Here is a 21431-nt window from a genome sequence, read left to right on the forward strand (position 1 = left end):
TGTCTGTATGAATTTTGAGTTCCCGCCTTCCCAAAGGTAGGGCAGCACCTCCCACAAGTAGAACCTTGTTCCTCTAGAGGTGTTTTGTGCAATTGTCCCGCCCTTCTTATGGAACTATAAAGGAGGTCCAGCCAAATATGTCACTAGGATCTAACCCTGTGGCGTTTCTGCTCCATTTTTCCCCCATCTTTTTTTTTCTGACCAGAGAAAGAAAAACCTAGCAAGGAGGGAAAGGTGAAATTACTCCGCAGTACCTTTTGACTAGTAGTGTTAGGAGTCCTCTATATGGAAGCATCCTGGATCTCATAGAACTGAATCCTATGGATGTTTATTCAGAAGTACAACTCAACTTGATCCAGTCATCAATGGAAAGAAAGAAAGTAAAATCTCTTTCTTTAAAACAAGCTTTTAATTTGGAGCAAGCATTGAAAAATATTTTTCCTGTGAATTTCCATTATATCTGGTGGTAAAATTGGAGAAATTCCTAGGAAATTGGAAACGGAATATGGTTTCTTAAGAAAGAAACTAGTTATTGGGATAAAAGATTGGTTAGGAAAAGTGGGGAATAAAGAGGAAATAAAAGAAATACTGTACTAGGAACTGAAAGAATATCTTGGATTAATCTTGGACCAAAGACTGGATAAAAAGAAATGGTAAATGTAAGGAACTCATAACATTTGAAGAAATTGTATTACAAAAGGAAAGTTAATGGTAACTAAGAACTGGAAAACAAACCATGAGTTTCAGTTAAGTGAATGATATAAAGCAGTTTAGAATATACTATTAATGATGAGTTAACATGTAATATTAACATGTAATGTTAAAGTAAAGAAGTGGTTGATAAGTAAGAAAATTTGTACAGATATTTGTATTTATACAGGGGAAGGGCTATACACCTTCACAAGAGTCTTTGCTATTTTGGAAGGGGAAGGGAACTCCCTAAAGAGAGGAAAAATTAGTTATAATTCCAGATGGTCCTGGAGGGGGTTTGATTTGTATAGTTGTTTTTTGTTGTTTTGTATTTTTATATAATTTTATGGGTTTTTGTTTTATATTTTTTATAAATAAAATTATCAGTGCAATGAAAGAATTAGAAAAGATCAATACATATTGGGATATCAAGGCAAAGATCATCTGTACAGTGATATTCCAAATTACTGTGTATGGATATGAAAAGCTGGCTGGTGAAGAAGGCTGATGGGGAAATTCATCCAACATATAATGCTAGAGGTTTTACAGAAAGGCAAATAAAGGGGCAAATCGTGCCTGAACTCCCTCTAGAAACTGAAATGAGAAAAGTGATGTTGCTGTATGCCAGGCACACCATGAGAAGACAAGATTTGCTGGAAAAGACAGCAGTGCTGGGAAAAATTAAAGGCAGCAGAAAAAAAAAGGAAGCCCAAATATGGGGGGGGGGGGAGAGGATTTCTCAATAAAGAAAGACACAGCCTTTGCACGTTTGCAAGATTTGAGCAGGGCTTTCAGTGACAGGACCTTTTGAACTCATGGGGTTGCCATAAATCAGTGGCACACAACATGGGACACTATATTCAGTGGACCACACAATGTGTGTATTTCGAACTTGCAGCCTTTGGAACAAAGGAAGTGCCAGCTATCACTTTCAAAATGAAGCTGGCGCTAAGATAATGTGGGAATTCCTGAGCCACAGGCCTAACCTGATCCAGGAGAATTCTCCATCCAGCCATCAAAGGTCTTCTGTTCACTCCCTCTCTCTTTTCTTGTCTCCGTCTCTCTGACAGGGGCGAGATGGGCGAGGGATGAAACAAAGAGTTAGCAAGCCCTGCTCCTGCGGGGTTTTGTTGCAAATGGAACCAAAGGGACTGGAAATGATCGCTGTGGGTGTATGGAGCCATGAGCGGAGGGGGCGGAGTCACATGCACTTGTGCAGCCGCGTACCTTAGAGGGGACCTTGGTAAGGTTTCTACTAGGAACCAAGCCTTCTTGGTGGTGCCCCCATCACTTTGGAACAGTCTCCCATTAGAGATTTGACAGGCCCCCTCCCACCAGGCTTTTAAGAAGATAGTGGAAAAGGAACTGTACAGAGAAGCCTTTAAGGACCTCCTTCCCCTTCAGTAGGGGTTTCACCCATGGCTCAATCTTTGTTCTAGAGCAGTGGTCCACAACCTTGGGCCTCCAGATGTTCTTGGCCTACAACTCCCAGAGGCCTTCACCACCACCTCTGCTGGCCAGGATTTCTGGGAGGTGAAGTCCAAGAACATCTGGAGGCCCAAGGTTGAGGACCACTGTTCTAGAGGATAGTCATCATCTTAGTTGTTAGCTTGACTTTCTTGGACTTCTTTGTTTTGATTTGCATTCTGCCGTTGGTTGAGAGTGGGTTGGGTTGGATTGGCTCTTTGTTTGTAGAGCCAGTCCAAGTAATACTCTCTCACTAATGGGGGGGGGGGCATAAAAATGCCATTAATCAATGAGTGAGAGCAAACATTGATCTCCGGTGTTGTCATCCTCATTTTGAGTGGGGGAAGACAGAAAATGTCCTTGTTGTCTAAGCAGCTGAGATATGTTTCCTCATCCAGCACAATAACAGGATCAAGATGAAGAGTCGTCATCAAGCCTGATTGTCTGATAAGGATTCATTCTCCCTTTCCCCCTTTGTGAGCAGTTTCATACTTTTGCAAAGAGATGCGAAACACTTTTTTAAAAGGGACTGCATTTTATGGGAAGAAGAAATGTTCACCAAATGCATTTTTATTTTTGGCTAAGTATGAGAACTAAGCTGTCTATCATCACCCTCCTTCCCTTCTTTAAACTTCTGGTTTAGTTTTCATAGTCGTGGAAACTGGCACGCCTCATATAATGTAGAATTTATTGGCAAAAATTGAAATAAGGTAAATACTGTGCATGAGATTGAATGAACAGGAAATAAATATGGAATTAAATGGGGTTGGGACGGGGACCAATTCTGGCAGATGAGTCCAAGAATGTGAGAACAGAAACATTATAGATAGCCCATGATTAGAAGAACATAATCTTTAATTAATAAAAGCATCTGAGTGACACAGCAACAGCTTTTTTCACCTCCAGAGTGTACAAATTAATGTGCTGTGTTTGGTGATTCAGGACCTAAGTACAAGATTCCTTTAAAACCTGATTTCACAAACCCAAAACTGACCCAATCACCTCTCCAATATTCATGTGCTTTCAGTCCTAGTTATGTGCTATTGTTAACATCTGTTTCTACTCTCACATTCTGCTCCACCAAGCATATTTATGCGGGAACTCTGGCATGATAACCCAAGTCTATCTGTGTTAACTGTAAATTCTGTGAGAATTTTAGCAACCACCAACATTTAACAGGCCCATGTATGAAAACTACTCCTCATAAATACTATTTCTAGCTTTGAGACAACTGTAAGGCATTCAGGTGAATGTTTCTTAAGGACAGCCAAAAGAAACATCTTACAATATAAAATTATAATGAAAGGATTATGAAGCTAGCAAGGTTGGTTGGTGCTCCAGTCCTATTATTTTGGACTTGAAACCAACACTGCTGCTAACTACTGTGCATACCTGACACAGAGAAACAATAGCTTTGCATGTATATGATGACAGCACCTCCCCAGTCCATCCAAGGGTGGGAGAGAAAACAATGGATTTATGTTGTTGTTGTTGTTTAGTCCTTAAGTCATGCCCGACTCTTCGTGACCCCGTGGACCAGAGCACGCCAGGCCCTCCTGTCTTCCACTGTCTCCTGGAGTTGGGTCAAATTCATGTTGGTAGCTTCAACTGGGTTTGACACTGAGTTTATATTACAGAAAGGCTAGTTTAGACAGACGTCTCATAGGCTTGGGAAGCGGCCACCCAAAGAGCAACGTGGAACACTTGGATGGGACACAAGTGGTTTGCCTGCCCTGTTGATGACAGGTCTCTGAGCAGTCCAGGATGAGTGCTTACAGTCTGTGCAACAACTCCTTTGATTTTGCTGAAAAGGACAGGTATGTCTGGGTGTACCCAGCCACTTCCAAGAGAATGAAGATATAATGATATCAGGAGGGTCGGGGTATTGCAAAACCAGAAGGAGGTGGAGGTACATGAATGTAAGAGTACGAAGTCAAAGGGCTGAAGATCAGCCTGAATGTACCTGATCTTGCCTGCTTTCAGAAGTTAAGCAGAGCTTAGCTTGGTTGGTATTTGTATGGGAGACCACCTAGGGAAAACAGGGATCTCTGGGCTATAGCTACAAAAGATTCCAACCTGAAACTCAGGAAAGCTATGGCTGCCAATCAGGGACGGCAAAATGGGCTGTTTGGGCCAATGGTCTGACTCAGTATTCAGCTTCCTGTGTTCATATAGCTATTCCTTCAGTCTTTGGACACATCAGTGCTTTCTTACACATAGAAATGTGTAAACTGTTTAGACTTTAATCTGAGTGGACACACTGGGGATTTCTTGTGACCTGAAAATAAAGTGTAGTTGGGGCACGTATTCACTGTTTCAATGAATGAATTTTGCTACTGATTCAACATTTTAACTTTCTAATTTTGTGAGCAATTCAGTGCTGGATCACTGAGGTACTTAAGCTATTTTAGTGGTTTCCAAACAGATTAGAAGACATCTGTAGGGGAAATTTTAGGTCTGAGATATATACTAAAGGAAAGAAAGTTAGACCAGGGGCTCAACTACACATTACAGATAACTCATCATTTGAAGATAAAATTCCTTAAGTGCTGATTGTGTGTGAATGTCACAGTAGGAGCTTTCATCATTTCTCATAATATGGAAAATCAGTTTTTATGCCTATAAGTACACTTATTCCTTTGTAAATTTGATCTCTCAAACAGAAAAGACTGTCTCAGTTAGATCTGTTGAATTCCATGACATTTCAAAACATACTGATCTTTGATGTACAGTTTGCTCCTACTAATACACAACATGGATCTTTATGCACTGTAAAGGGCTATGGTTTTGTAATGTCTTGGAAGGAAAAATAATTGTTATTTTTTCTTTTTTTTTCCTTTTTTTTAAAAGAAAGGACAATTAAATTTAGTTACAGTATGTCCAACTACCCTTTTGTTGTCATACCAGATTCCCCTTTGCCTGAACACAATACACCAACAGAGAAATTGACAGCATTCATTCTCTATCAGTGCCAGCCAATTGTCTTGGGTGTACGAGGAGATGGTGCTTGGATAATAGCCTTGGAGTACAAACTAGTGGTACAGTGGCACACAGAGAACATTCCCATAAGGAGCTTCCATTTCAAAGGGGAAAGAGCCATTTACAGTCAAGGTGTTGAAAAGTATTGCAAAGAAGATAGAAGCTGTGAGTGTGCATGTAGAAAAGGGTAGAGAGAAGCAACTTGTATTCTTTTATTTTGTATTAATCTCTGTTCTGTGTCTGTGTCTCTGTGTGTGTGCGAGTGTGTGTGCATACATATGTTGGAGTGCTGGGTCCAGAGTGAAGAGAAGGGTCCCTAGTTCAAGCCACTAAGGCAGACTGGACACTGTAGTGTTTGTGCAAGTTTGTGCGGGTCTGGATTTTGGACCAGAGATGGGTTTCACTCTATGTTTCTCTCTTTGTGCTGTAGTTATAGCTTGGCACAAGAATAGATCAGATCAGTGGTATCTTGCCCCTTTCCCAAGCTCTCCTCTACTCCCTCTTAGCAGAAGTGGGCATAGGGTCCACGGGTCACTTTGGGGTTCAACCAGCACCTGGTACCAGCTGGTTGCTGGGATTCTTTTCCAAGCATGGCTTATTAGAGGATTTTAAGCTCCTCAAGCAAGGCCAGTCTTAGGTACCAGGTTTTGAGGATGGGCTTCTTTGGGGCGAGATGGGGGAACTACAGTTGTGACCACGTTGGCTGGAAGAGTCTCTCAGTTAGAGTCCAAAAATTAAATCTTCCAATCTTTTCCTCTGTTCTTCAGCAGGAGCGCTTGCTAATGATAATCATGTGGCGCCAAGCCACTTCTGACGTATGGTGACCCTTTTTAGGGTTTCCTGGGTTGAGAGTAGTCAAAAGTGGCTTTCCATACCCTGCTTCTGAGGGGTGCCCAGGGACTGTGCAGTTTGCTCAGGGCACCACAGGCTGGCTGTATTCATAAGAGGCACAGTGGGGAACTCACAACCTCTGGCTCTGCAGCCAGATGCTTAAATCACTGAACTATCCAGGCAGCTAGTGCTTGTTAAGGGCTGATTAATACAGAGGGACGTGGTGGCGCTGTGGGCTAAACCACAGAAGCCTTTGTGTGCTGCAGGGTCAGAAGGCCAGCAGTTGTAAGACTGAATCCACCCGGCGGAGTGAGCTCCCGTCGCTTTGTCCCAGCTCCTCGCCAACCTAGCAGTTCAAAAGCATGTAAATGCGACTAGATAAATAGGTACCATCTCGGTGGGAAGGCAAAACGGCGCTCCCTAGTCACGCTGGCCACGTGACAATGGAAAACTGTCTTCGGACAGGCACTGGCTCTATGGCTTGAAAAGCAGGATGAGCACCACCCCCTAAAGTCGGACATGACTGGACTGAAAATGTCAAGGGGAACCTTTACCTTACTAATACAGATGATTCATGACACAATTGTTAGTAGAGCCTATATATTCACTATTGCTTTGAACATGTAAGACCAGTACATGGACTACAAGGATGGGCAATTCTTATTCCCCCAAACCCCAGCTCAAAACTGATAACTTCCTCATGTTGTTCATGACTTCTTTACAATGTCAATTCATAGTAAGCTAAAAAGTTTTCACATCAGTGGTTCTTATGGGATCATGTGCTCAAACACAATTTCTTCTTGGCTTGAGGTCTGACCTCTGAAAGAATAGTCTATTCAGTCATCTTATAGCAGAAGTAGGCAACTTCGGCCAGCCTGGGGGCCATATTTTCAGTAGCCTCAAAATAGCTGAAAATGCTCTCTTTTTCACTGTTTATTGAAATCAAAACTGGAAGTTCTAGGACACTGACTTCCATTTTTTTTTTTTTTTTGGATGTTGTAGAAGTCCCTTTATGCTGGTTGGACGGCTCAGTGGCTTCGGCACCTGGCTGTGGAACCAGAGGTTGAGGGTTTGATTCCTCTCTGTGCCTCCCAACAAGTAGAGCCAGCCTGTGTGGCCTTGGGCAAACTACACAGTCCCAGGGTGCTCCCAGAAGAAAGAAATGGTAAACTACCTCTAAGTATTTGTTGATATTAGGAGTCCCTTTAACCTAGCCTATGTAGAACTTTGCTCACTTTCAGCCTGTCACCTCCCTTTGTCATAATTAAGATCTTGTTAGAAGTATTTTAGTGTTATAAAAATCAGTGATTCTTTGAATGATTAAAGCTACTAGCCGAGAGGACATTAAAAAGAAGCAGACAGTAAATCTTAACATAAAAGCTAGAGAAATGTGAATTACAAAAACTACCAGAAGAAATTCAAATGTTTGAGCTTTCCTGAAAGCTTATCCTTACCACATACATTCAGATAAATTACAATACATTAAGAAGCTTATTTGTAGGAAGAGGAAAGAAGTTGGCAGTAGAGGTATATCATTGTTTTGCTCCTCATTTCACATAGGAATGATAAACTAGATGCCAGATAGTAAGAGGTAACGGCAAATGGGGCAGAAATGAGGTAATCAGTTAACTTCAAGTCTTATTAATTTCTCTTTTTTGTAAGCCCTGCAGTACATTATCTACTATACCTGAGGTAACATGGGTAGAAATTAATGTGAAGGGGTTGAGCCACAGACGGGACATACCCTAGATGTGTTTCCAACCTAAGCAGGAGAAAAGAGAAAGATGGTGTGAATTTCAGAGCAACAGGGGCACCTCTAGTCTTGGAGAGGCACTTCATGCTTGGCTTTTGAAAGGGCAGAGCTGCCCGAGAGACTCCACCTGTACCTATATTCCTTGGTTGACTGGAATTATGACTAGTGGGCTGCACTGTCCTGATGCCTGTGAGTACTCCAGGAAAAGGCCATAGCTACTAAGAAAGAACCTTTCACCTGCAAGCAGGAAAATCTCAGCAGCAGCTGGCTGATCGAAGCAAATGGAGCTTGAAAACGTTGCTTCTCTTGATGGGCAGTTTCTAGAATCCCACCAGACTGTTGGGACATTCCGGGTGTTTTTATCCAAAATGTGACTTGCTTCTGGCTTTGGAAAGTGACTGTCCTATAAGTCAGACTTGTACGGTGACTTCTGGTGAGACCTTGTGTTCTGTACTCTTGGGCAAACCTGGAAATAACATGTAAATCAGTGGCTAAAATATTTCTTGGTTGTCTTCCTTCTTGAGCTCTTTGGAACATTCTTACCCTCTTGTTCACAAAGAAACATTTGCTGTCCGAGTCTCCCTCTGCAATATTTCCATAGGTTTGTTGACGCTGAAACTGGATTCTTTCTGTTACCACCTTGTATTGCCTGCCTTGAAAATTCGCCATTTCCACAGTGGAGAGAGTTGAGGCAAGAGGGGGAGCTCTCTCTCTCTCTCTGTTCATGCGTAACTGGGAGGCCAAGAAGACAAGATCTTTCAGCTGCTTCTTAGCGCTCTCCAAAAACCCTAATTGTTTCTTAACTGCAGAGTAACGGTACCCACATCTAAATCTGTCCTCGGACCAGAGCTATTCATGGCGTGGGAGTCCAGACTTGTCCTTCCTGTCTCAAAACGGCTTTATGATTTTTGGAACTGGGTCCAAAATCACAGTGTGTGGATGTGGAGGAGTAATGTTCATCCCTTTGCTTCATGAGGTTTCCCCTTCAGGAAAGCCATTTCTTTCTCGATATGTGAAAGCTATCAGAACAATACCTTTACCTTTAAAAAAACAGAGCAGGATCTCAGTCTGAGATGAGCAGCTTCCAGTGAGTCAGGAGGAGAGAAGAGGCCACCCAGGCTTAATACTAGCCATTGAGACTGAATAGTCTTGCAGTCAGAATTAGAGATGGGTATGACTCACCATTTTGGCGAGTCGTCCCGCTCCGTGAGCATTCATGAAGCATGAGGTTGCCCCCATGATGTGATAAATAAGTAAGTTATTCATTGATTTGTGTGTGGGAGGTATTAAAAAAACAGTGCCCCACCCCCCAGCTGCCACTGCCACCCTCTGCTGCCACCACCCACTGCCACACCGTGGCCGCCGCCACCCTCCACCTGCCAACACCCTCTTCCTATTTTTTTAAAACCATTCTGCCTACTGGTTGCTGATCACCTGACTGGCAGCCGATATGCAGGCACCAGCCCCCACAACCACCCACCCTCACAGCCAAACCTCACCCCTTCCTCTCCCTACCTTAGCCCCCCCACCCCCACCAACATCTCCTTACCATCATCACTGCGGCCGAGGTATCCATCTGGCCTCCCAGCCACCGTGTGTAAAAAGGGACACTGGCTGCCCTTTGCAAAGACAGTAGCTGCAACTTCCCTACCCTAAATGAAGCCGCAGCTGTCATCTTTGCAAAGGGCAGCCAGTCTCCCATTTACACACCATGGCTGGGAGGCCAGATGGAGTCCTACCCCAAAAATAAGCCCTAGTTAAGTGAAACCCCACCCTCCAACATTATGCAGCAACCAGAAGATAACAGGACTGTATTTGAATAAATGTAGATTGTTGTGCATGAAAAAAATAAAACATCCCCTGAAAATAAGACCTAATGTGTTTTTTGGGGCAAAAATATATATAAGACCCTGTCTTATTTTTGGGAAAACACAGTAATCATTGCAGGTGTGTTTATGTGTAGCGGGGAGAATATCCACCTTCTGGGTTGTTCCCTGGAGGAAGATATATTCAGCCACTTCAGTTGATTTACACATGTAAGAATTCCAATTTTTGCCCAGTCCTGCACTGCATTGGTTTTAGACCCCTCTCTTTTTCTGTAGTGCATTAGACATCATCCTTCTTGTCCTTTTTTCCTTCATTATAAATATTCGTTCTATTCTCCTTTCCTCATAGCTAGATGTCTCAGCATTTTGTTTGGTTCAGTTTTTGTTAAGCTACTGAACATTTTCAGGTTTCTTCTTATGTTGCACAGGAGAAACTTGAGATAACCAACACAATGGGAGCAAGTGAAAATGACAGATTTGCTCATCAAGGCAGAAAGCTCTGGGTTCTTAGCATAGTTTCCCCCAACTTGATGCTTCTCAGATGGGTTGAACTCCCATCAGGCACCATGGATAATGGCTAAGAGTTCTGGGTGTGGTGGCCCCAAGACATTTGGAGGCTATCAGTTTAGAGGACTCTGGCTTGGAAGTCCTGAGTCATATTTAGGTAGGCATCTTTCCGTCTTATGGTAATGTGCTCTGAATAGAGGTCTTGGAACAGCATCTAGTGTGGCTGACAAGACCAATGAGAGTGACAATCCCTTCCACAGTGAAGAGAAATACAATCTTTCCCCTGTTCAGCTCCCCAAATTTGCTGGTTTCGGGACTGCCTCTTTGCCTCGGCCTGCTGAACGAGTCTCTCTTCAAATTGGGAGAGGCCATGCTGCACCATATGCCTCCAGGCTGAACGCCCAGATATCAGGGTTTCACATCTGTTGAGGTCCATTCCTAAGGCTTTCAGATCCCGTTTGCAGATATCCTTGTATCGCAGCTGTGGTTTCCCTCTGGGGCGCTTTCCCTGCACTAATTCTCTATACAGGAGATCTTTTGGAATCCGACCATCAGCCATTCTTATGACATGACCAAGCCAATGTAGATACCACTGTTTCAGTAATGTACACATGCAAAAAATTCCAGGTCGTTCCATTACTACACTATTTGGAACTTTGTCCTGCCAAGTGATGCAAAAAATGCGTTGGAGGCAACGCATATGGAACGTGTTCAACTTCCTCTCCTGCCATATTTATGGTGCTGAATGAAGGGGCTCCTCATCTTTAACAGCTACATGGCAAGCAACTACCACCTGACCTTATATTGAATTTGGCTAATGTCTTCAATGGAGAATTTTGTTCAGTTTGGTTTTGGAAACTTACAAAGCAACTTGTGAGTTTGGGTAAGCACTTAACCAAAATTGTACGCATGTCTCCATCCTTTCAGTAGGGAAAAAAGGGAGATTAAAAAACAACAATAACGGAATATGAGATAAAGTGAAAGTGCCTCAACCTCTAGGCACACCCAGGAGTTCAAAACTCCACTGAGCCATGAATGTCAACAGTTGATCTGGGGCCAGTTATTTTTCTTCCAGCCCAACTTACCTCTCAGGGCTGTTTGGAATTTGTAAAGAAGCCAAGAGCCATATTTGTCATGCTTAATTGGAAGAAGCTTACAATACAAATGAGTAAATCATGCTTCTGGAAAGAAATAGGTAACATTATACCTAAAATGTGGCAGCCTGCAGAAGTGGAATTAAACAGGGCGTGAGCTTGGCTGGTACCCATTTCTGTTATTCTCATACCACAAGTCCTTTTATTTTAATGCTTTGGCTACTAGTTGTCAGGGCAGGACATTTCTATGGTATCATTTGGTGATTTACTGCAAAATCTGAAGGTAGGGGGGATAATTTCCTGGAAAATATGCTTCAATTTGCCACCTGATGGCTTGGAACCTCAGTTGAAACACATCAGGGGGGTGGGTCGGGCAGGACCTCTGAACTAGATGCTGAACTAGATGGACAGTTATGTAGCTTGTTACAAGCAAGATACACAAGTGTGGTTTTTGCATGTGATACCATACAGAGTGTGGGGACTGCATCAGGAGGAGCATTGCAGCCTTCAGAAATATTGTGATCACTCACATACTACCATGTTGCATGGACATAACGCATAACCCCCAAATATAACCAGGCATTCCCCAATACTCAGGGTGCATCACTGAAACAGCTCAGAAAATCCAGAGCACTTGGAGCTTGGCTGCTTGCATAATGGATGCTTTATTTGTTCTTTTACAGCAAGAGTTGCCCTTATTGTCTTGCAGAGTGCTTTGGAGGATGAAAGACAATCTCTGTCCAAATAGAAGCTTCTAGCCTTTAATTGGATTCTCCTTTTCTTCCTCTCTTGTCCCATCTGAGAACAAGTGTTCCAAGTCATCAGGGCATCTTGGCAGCTCAGGACAATTGCCCAGGCTGGAAACTGAGTCTAGGAAGCCATTGCCACATGTGCACGTTTGAGCTGTGCAGAAAGATTTCTTTTTCCATTCGCTAAGCTGAAGTCTCATATAAGTGTTGGAGGATGCCAGCAGCAACTACAACTTGCAGAGATAGAATAATCTTTCTCTTTATACTCTGCAGATTTTAGACCCCACTTACCCACAATCTTACACTTGCTATTTCACTTTCATTCTGAAATAGTAAGCAGAACATTTTTAAAAGATCAATAACTCTTTCACAAGAGGCATTCTGAGCCCTGCCTACATTCAGAAATGAGATATATTTCATGCTTGCCGCTACTGCTGTATACTGCTCTGCACCAGATTATATGGATGCCAATGCTGCCTTGACATCTTTATCACAAGCCTGTTACATTTCAAGGAAATTGTAACATTTCTTCTTAACTGTGTATGGAAATAACAAACGTCTTGCTTAAATATCTAATCCTGCAAGATGTCTGTACATAGGGAGCCAGGCACATACAGAATCATGATGGCAGATGTGAAAGACATATACAGAAATGTTAGGACAGATGGAAGTCTTCTGTGGTCATTGGAACCCGTAAATATTTAGGGATTGGAAGAAACAATTTATTCCAAAAGTTCCTGCCATCACGTTTTGTACTTCTTTCTTTAAAGGAACCATATTCCTTGGGCTGCCTTCATCTAATCTAACATGCCCCTGCTCACTCCCCCATTCTCATCCCCACCCCCACCAGGTTTAAGTAACCAGAATATTTAGCAGATATATGGGAAGGCAACAGTAATTCAGTGTTTGACTCTTGTGGCAGCCATAGTGCATTCCACAAGGGATAGTGGCCTTTGCAGCTCCATGGGGTGATGATTCATCTATTTTAATAATCTAGAATGGAAATGAATCACCAGATAAATACAGACCATGTCATGTTCTTGCAGGGGTGGGGGGGAAGGCAAATGCCATTTTGAGGATGTAGTCATGCTAAGATCCAGGAGACAAAATGATTCCATTTAGTCAGCAACTGGTCAGGCAGACCGGAACAAGCAGCATTCTTTTAAATCTGGGGTCTGTGCATTGAGAAGGTTCCTGCCCAACATGGAAAGGCTTCAAAAAGAATCACTGTTGAAAGGCAGGTTAAACTATGTACTTTCAAGTCACCTTCATTGTGAGGCACATGGTAGGTATAGTAAAAGAACACCTCGTATGTTCTTTCTCCATGACAGCCAGTGTGAGAGATTTGTGGGTCACGATCTGGAAATCTCCAATTCCTATCACTGCTCAGTCAGAGACACATCAAGTGATCTTCTTAAGGTGTAGTTGATAATCTTGGCCTACTTTCACCCTGTTGTTTGCCTCAAGGGACAAAAAAACCCTACCTTGTCAACACCAGCAGTTACCACCTAGGAAAAAGAAACCAAGTGCATAATTACAAGTTGAAGGATATGAGGATCAGTAATACTTCGCATTGTTTTAGATCACAAACTGAATATGAGCCAACAGTGTAATGTGGCTGCAAAAAAGGCAAATGCTATTTAAGGCTCACCTGTGAGGAAAGACTGAAAGAACTGGGCATGTTTTGCTTTGGGAAAAGAAGACCAAAGGAACATATGATAGCACTTTTCACGTACTTGAAAAGTAGTCATACAAAGGAGGGGAGGGGTCTCTCCTTGATCATCCCAGAGTTCAGAACACATAATAATGGGCTCAAGTTACAGGAAGCCAGATTTTGGTTGAGTATTAGGAGAAATCTCCTGACTCTTAAAGCAGTACGACAATGGAACCGATTACCATGAGAGGTGGTGAATGCTCCAATGCTGGAGGCATTCAAAGGAAAATTAGACAATCATCTGTCAGATATACTTTGACTTGGATTCCTCCACTGAGCAGGGGATTTTATTTGATTGCCTTATAGGCCCCTTTCAACTCCATTATAGTATGATTCTATTATCCTAACATAGGTCCAGCCCTACCACTAGAGAAGCTTGGGCAGCGGCTTCAGGTAGCAGATACTGGATAGTTTGAAAGGGCAGTGAACTGTTTAAAAAAAGTTATGTCACAAACTGTTCTATTGGAACCAACTTAAAGCAACCCTAATAAGGCTGTCAGAGTACATATATATCAAGCAGATAAAAAAGGAGCGGTTTAACGATTCCAGTCCTCAGTGAGCTTCCATGACTGAGAACTGGCTTGAACCCAGGTCCCCTGATTCCTAGTCCATCACTTTATTTACTACACCACACCGGATCTCCAATAAAAATGATCTAATTTTATTATCGTATTTTTCTTACTGAAGACAGAGAGGTGTTTGTAGGTTTTCCTGCCTCCTGTGCTAAAATTACATGGCTGGTTTTGGATATGGGGCACCTTAAAAGGGGGTACATTTTGGTGACCCGTTTCAGGCAACAAAATATGTTCGTCTGGCCCCAGATCCCACCAGCGTGATCTCCGCCGAACCAAGAAGGCTATGCTCTTTTTTTTTTTTTATCTTCTGCTGTGGCAGAAATAGGGGAGATTTCAGAGATGGATAGGCTGGCTTGGTGAGAGTAGGTGGACTGCAAGCCACCCTGAGCAGGTCAGTCCTGACAGCTGCAAACAAATCCAGGTCTCTTCTCTTGGAAGGCTTTATCATCACCACCAAAGAACTGCAGAGCTAGAAAGGACCCTGTGGACCATCGTGTCCAGGCGCAGTCAAGGAAGCACAGTGCAAAACTGAACTCCTAACTTTCAGCTCCACAGCCAGAGACCTAAACCACAATCCAGCATGAGTGTGCTCTTGCCTGCAGCCTCCTCCCAAACACACATATACCGTATGCAAAAAGCACTTAACAAAACCAGCTTATTACCCAGTCAGTCCCTTCTGGTGAACTCACCCTGGTTCCATGCTGGTTGTTCCTGCCTGCACAGACCTCACTGCCTCGAGTTTTTATGTGTGTGTGTGTGTGTTTATTAGCGTTCAGCACTCCTCAAGGTTGGGCTGATCCTCACACCAGTGTTGGAGGTTTGGTTGCCCCACATGATGCTTCCAAGGGGAACGTGGCTGCCTGTCCCTTTGAGACCAGCTGTAGAAGCCCATCTCTGTTGGCCGCTGTTGTGACAAGGAAAAGTCCAGCAGGGGCAGCTCTGTGTGCCAAGGCAAGAGGGCGGCTCCTCGCCAAGCCTGAGGTGGAAGCCTTTTCCACTGCTGGGAAGAGCAAACATGTGCTGTAATCCTTCCTGGTAGCAGAACAGGCAGCCGGTGATTCTCTCTCCCTCTCTCTCTTTCCCCTCACCCTCCATGCTGCCGAGGAGTGAAGTCAGCCTTGATCAGCAGAATCGTTTATGTACAAATTGACTTCTTCTTTTTTTAAAGGCAACCCTCACAGACTAGTCTGGCTGAGGGAACCAGCGGGATTCTGGCACTCTATACAATGCCTTTGCCAAACTAATAAGTGAAGAGGGAAGGAGGAAACAGCAGCTGAAATTAAGCATGGAGAAATCAGGAGAGACTTTTTAGCAGCTGGATGAGTAGCTCCTCGCGTGGGTCCAAGAAGCCAAGTAGCTGAGCATCCTCTAGGCTAACATTCAGTGAGAAGTTGAGAGAGCAAGAGAGAGAGAGAGAGCAGCATTGCCCTAGAAATGTGTGTGCTGTGCCTTTAAGACTGCCTTGTGGGTGAATTGGGTTTCTCAGTAGCCCTGCACGTGGCAGAATATTCTGGGATTGTGTGTGGGGGGGGGAGAAATCACATTGAATTTCTTTTTCTGGGTCATGCCTTTGGCACCTTCTTTATCCTTCTCTATTTCAATAAGACAAAGCTACTTCAGTTTGGAGCACAAACATATGATCAGCACATGGAAATGTGGTAATTTGGATGCATTTATGATTACGACTGACTGAAGAAATTAGACTAAAAGCACTTTTTGAAGAGGAAGGAAAAGCAGGAGGGTGAGTGGTTGAGTACGATTTGGGATACGCCGGATGCTAAATATATTTTGCACTAATGGAGAAGGAGCGGATTACAGGTGAGTGGAAGAGTCATTTAATATGGTGTGCGTAAATGTATTTCTCTCTCTGTCTCTCTCCCTGCTTTTACCCATCACCCCTTGTGGATTTAGCTTTATTAGAAAAAGTTTAGCAAAGCTCTTATTTCACATCTGTGTTCCCTAAGTTTCATTACTTTAGTTCTACCTGTCTCCCTTCTCAGCGTTGTATGGTGTCCACGCAGACTGTATTATTGCAATAGAAGAATCAAGGGTCAGAACAGTTTTCTGGATCTGGATTTCATTTGATTCTTATCTCTCTCTTTCTCTCTCTCTTATTTTTCATTTTTTGAATCTGCAAGGGAAGGGAATGAATGTGGAGCTTGTTAACTGTGAACTTGTGCAGTACGGGGGGGAGTGCTTGGAGGAATGAGCTGTGGGGCGGGGGGGGGGGGGATAGCCTATCCCAGCTCTTGGCTGGAGAAAGCCTTAATATTCTGGAAACTGGCTGCTCCTTTTGTTTGCCTGTGTGTTGTGGTTTAGCACAGTCTTCCGTGCCAAAACTTGTGTGAAAGGCAGAAGCTTCCCTGCTCTTCCTTGTCCTCTGGAACTGTTTGTAATGGTGCAGAGAGGGGGTTGCTGAGCAAGGGCTTTTCCTTGATAGGGTGTCCTGAGTACATGCAAATTCCTTGTGTAGGTGGTGTTACCCTAGAAAATAGGGATTAATTCAGCACAGTTGCTGCAGATCTCCCCTTTCACCTCATTCTCTTAGCAAAGTACATTTTTGGCAAGAGTGCACAGCACTAGAGAAAGGATTTTTCAAAGGAAGGTATCTTAGTACTTCCTCTGACAGGTGTTTATGTTCCATAGCAAGCGATAGCTGGTCAGGACTGGTCATACAGTTGGGCAGAGTGAGGAGGCTGCCTGTGGCAGATAATCAGTGCACATGATTATCTGCCTTGGAAGGGACTTGGAACTTCCAGCTCTGTGGTTCTATGATGGGGAAACAATATTATCCTATTTAACGTTAAACTATTTAATTTGTTGTTACTATATTTTTACTGAAAGGTTCAGAGAGAGAGACACTTGTGGGCTTTCCTCCCTCTTGTGTTGAAGTAGTTCTGAGTACTCAGTTTGGGTGGATGGAGGATACAATTTGCTGCTGTGTTTCAGGCAGCAATATGTCTCTTAAGCTTCCTCCATCTGCTTGTTTAGGATTAAAAAATGCCAACGTTTTGAAACATTTGCTGAAGTGTAAAGAGAACCCCACATCAGATCACCTGCTCATGTTCAATCTATATAAGAACCAGGCCATTTATTCATGCTGGGTTGTACCTATTTCCTGGCTTCTGAACCCATATTTTCTGTCCTCATCCATTCCTGAAACTAGCCAGTTGAAGCAACACAGCGTTTTATTTTGTAATATTTTCATAAATTGGTATCTGTTAGGGAACTATGAGGCTGATTTGCTGAGATTGTGGAAATGTTTCTCCAGTAGACGAGAAGGTGGATTTAAGTGTGGTGTTGCATTTTAGGGACTTAATTTTAAACCAGAATGTTTCTAATTCAGATTATTATTTTTCTTTCCCGTGACTGCACCATGTGGGATTGGGCAAGCATAGTTCCACTTCCTTGCTTTCACCTCCAGCACATGGTAATATTAATATAAATCAAATTTACAAGACTTCAGAGTGGAATTAGGGTTGAGTGTTCCTGGGCATGGGCCCCTCCTGCCAACTGTCTGAATAATCTGTTTTCATTTATAATAAAGCATGGCTAGTGCTTGGAAAGAAGAAGGTAGTGATAGGAATGTTCTCTATGGTGGATTCCATTTGCCTCTGTGTTTGTGTAAGTAACCTGCACATTCCATCAGTGGGCCGAAAATGACTAGGTATTTTCTTCAATGGGCTAGCTTTATCATCAAGGCTTTTGAGAGGAAAGCTGCTTTGTGTGCTTCTTTGTGCAGACCAGAATATGGTCCCTCAACGCTCCTGTTTGTCTCTGATGGCTTTCTTTTTTTGATGCATCTAAGGGCTGGGAGAAGAATTCTCTGCCTCCTTTTGAGCCGCAAAAAGTCCGTTTGTGCTTCTGAGTTTTGTTAGCTGGCAGAGGAGGAGCGCTAGCGGGGAAGCTCTGCAGCTCTCCTGGGCGTTGCTGGCTTGGGCTGTTGGCCATTCCTATTGGAAGCAAAACCACATGTTCAAGAGAAAAACCACCAAGTGAGGGTGGAGTGCAGCAGTGGCTGAGGAAAACTGAGCCCAGCTCTCTGGTCTAATCTGGGCCTCGTGGTCCAGCAAGAGAGTTGAGTTACGTACCAAACACTAGGCAGAATTGGGGGCGGGAGCCTGGCTTTGGCAGCAGCAGCCGCCGCCATCCAGAGCAGCAGCAGGGCTGTCACATTTCAGCACATTCTCTCTTATGCAACACGCGGCCCTGCTGTGCTTCTGCTCACGTCGTCCTTGGGGTTATCCTGGGCAGATGCGCTCCTCCTCCTCCTCCTCCTCCTCCTGGGACCTCTGTCCCTTTTTCAAACCCCCAGGGGAAAACAGGCATGCATGTCTATTCATGCTTGCTGCTTAATAAGTGTCTCTTCCTTTTCTCTCTCTCTCTGCTCTTTCCCTCCAGGAAGAGCATTGTGGGCCAATTTACAAAGATGCACAATTGTGGAGAGAATAATTAGGATTATATAACTTTATATATATATATTGAACCAGCGGGAACAAAAAAGGGAATGAGGTGGTGGGGATGATGATGGTAATGATGATGTGTGTGTCGAAAGAAAGGAAAAGTAGCAGTATCTGATTGATTTCTTGGTTTTTGTCTTGTGATTAACTTCTCTAACTGAATGAATTTGGTCAGACATGAATGTTTGGTACAGACAGCACTTTTATATTGTGCCCACTGGTTGTACATGCTTTTTTATTTTATTTTATTTTATTTCATTTCATTTATACCCCGCCTTTCTGGTCAATTGTGACCACTCTAGGCGGCTTTGCTTTGATCAGGACACCCAGGGCCTTAGCATTTACAGTGGGGTCTCTACTTAAGAACGTCCCTACTTAGGAACAATTCTACTTAAGAACAGCTCCGTTTGCTAAATTTTGCTTCTACTTGAGAACAGAAATCCTAGATAAGAACAGGAAAAAACAAACTTTCCTGCTCTTTTTTTAACCTTAGGTCATCTTAGGTTAAAAAAAATTCTCCCCCTAGTGGTAGAGTACGTATTAACCAGCTTTGCATTAGTTCCTATGGGAACTAATGCTTCAATGTACGAACGCACCTCTACATAACAAAAAAACAGCCAGAACAGATTAATTGGTTTTTAGTCCATTGCTTCAAAATTAGCTTCGTCAGAAGTGCTTTTAACACTGTTCCCTGACCTAAGAAAAAAAGAAAAATATCCCCCTCTAGTGGCAGAAGGCAGAATAGGAGCTTCCCATTAGTTTCTATGGACGGAAAAGAGCAGATACGGATCAAATGGTTTTCAATGCATTCCTATGGGAAATGCAGATTCTACATAAGAACTTTTCCACTTGAGAACCACCTTCCAATACGGATTAAGTTCTTAAGTAGAGACCCCACTGTATGTTGTTAATTTGGAAGATTTTCAAAGTAAGTCTTGGGCTTACCTATCATTTGCAAAGCATAATGTGTAGTGCACATTCTACCTAGCAAACAAAATACAGCATACCAGAGACTCAGCTCTTCTGCTTTAGCTGATTGCTGGGCCTTGAAGAGCTGCCTGAGGTGAACTAGAAACTGAGAAACATGGACCCGTTAATCCACAGGACCAAAGAGCAAGCCAGAATCTCAGAGCAAACCAGGAGGCAGGACTGAGGGGCAAGCAAGAATGCAGGAACGCTTTAGAGCTCATGAAGACTATGGTATTCAAGCAAAAACCAAACCAAACCAAACCAAAAAAGTTACATTCTTTTCTGTCTAATGGACAGGCTGGATGGGAAGAATCTTTCCAGCACCTGCAGTTCACTGGCTTGCCATGTAAAGGTAAAGGTAAAGGTTCCCCTTGACAATTTTTGTCCAGTCGTGTTCGACTCTAGTGGGCGGTGCTCATCCTCGTTTCCAAGCCATAGAGCCAGCGTTTTGTCCGAAGACAATCTTCCGTGGTCACATGGCCAGTGCGACTTAGACACGGAACGCTGTTACCTTCCCACCGAGGTGGTCCCTATTTATCTACTTGCATTTGCATGCTTTCGAACCGCTAGGTTGGCGGGAGCTGGAACAAAGTAACGGGAGCTCACTCCGTTGCGTGGATTCGATCTTACGACTGCTTGGGCTTCTGACCCTGCAGCACAGGCTTCTGCGGTTTAGCCCGCAGCGCCACCACGTCCCTTGAGGGGAACCTATACACATATCCAGCAATTCCTGACAGTGAAGCAGAACTAGGGTGTAATGTTAGCATTTCACTAGGATCAGGGCATCCTTAAGTGTTGAAAGACATCTGTTTGTAATAGCAAATGCTTTCTCTTACGCCAGTACAGTATCTTGTGTTCCATGGAGCTTTGTTTTGTGACTGGTCACTGGAAGGCAAACAGGGGCTTAATTTGCAAGCTTTTTTACTCAGACTTTTACCCCTAAGGAGGTGAAATAGTGAGAGAAGGGAACAGCTTTGAAACATGAGCATCTCATGTAATTTGAGTCACTCTAAAGCAGTATAAAGAAGTTGACAAGTCCTTGATAAAGCATGGAATATGGTCTGTAAAGCAAAGCAAAGCAAAGCAAAGCAAAGCAAAGCAAAGCAAAGCAAAGCAAAGCAAAGCAAAGCAAAGCAAAGCAAAGCGTGCTGCTTATATACTGCCCCATAGCACTTCAAGCACTTTCTGGGTGGTTTACAAGTTAATTATGCAGGCTACACATTGCCCCCCCCCCCCGAGCAAGCTGGGTACTCATTTTATTGACCTCGGAAGGACAGAAGGCTGAGTCAACCTTGAGCCAGCTATCTGGGATTGAGCACAGTTTGGGCTATAAACTATAGCCTTGTAGTTTATTGATTGTGCAGACCAAATTATTATAAACTACTTTATAGTTCAGTTTGGCTTTTATACTGTTGGTGGCCTTTGTGCCCAAAAATGTCTGCAGTATAAAACAAAGTAAGAAATAAGAGGGCTTGCTTCTGTTTACCTTCCTAATTATATTGTACCTAGTATTTTAAAGAATGATAGCAAGCAGAGGAAGCCATGTCTTTTCAGACCTATTTGTTTCTTCAGGAGTCCTATGATGTGTTCTCAACTCTCTCATTCTTAAACCCTGCCTCCTTTGGTTAGAACCACTTCAAAGCATTCCTGGATATTGCTTTTGAGTCACACAAAGGAATATGCATGTCTTGTCTACATTCAGATTGCCAGAAGGCCCTTATTGGGAAAAATTCACCCTTGCTATTCCCAAACCTACCCCACCCTGCTCTACAGAATATCAGAGATTTTTCCATTTCCAAAAGATCCTCAGGACCCCA

At 43.3% G+C, this 21431-nt stretch overlaps 1 protein-coding gene across 4 annotated transcripts in view; it reads left to right on the forward strand.

Annotated features, from left to right (window-relative positions):
- SEPTIN9 (septin 9) overlaps nucleotides 1-21431 on the forward strand; it is a 268264-nt gene that overhangs the window by 68036 nt on the left and 178797 nt on the right. For 2 of the 4 annotated variants that reach the window (XM_020785975.3, XM_078385987.1), the window contains exon 1: nucleotides 15143-16003. The exons of the other annotated variants lie outside the window; for them this stretch is intronic. In XM_020785975.3, coding sequence (XP_020641634.2) covers nucleotides 15982-16003 — 22 coding nt within the window. In that variant the 5' untranslated portion in view covers nucleotides 15143-15981. Of the gene's footprint in view, nucleotides 1-15142; nucleotides 16004-21431 lie in introns of those variants that run through there. 4 annotated transcript variants of the gene reach the window in all.

This window comes from Pogona vitticeps, chromosome 2 (genome assembly GCF_051106095.1).
Source record: "Pogona vitticeps strain Pit_001003342236 chromosome 2, PviZW2.1, whole genome shotgun sequence".
Taxonomy (NCBI): Eukaryota; Metazoa; Chordata; class Lepidosauria; order Squamata; family Agamidae; genus Pogona; species Pogona vitticeps.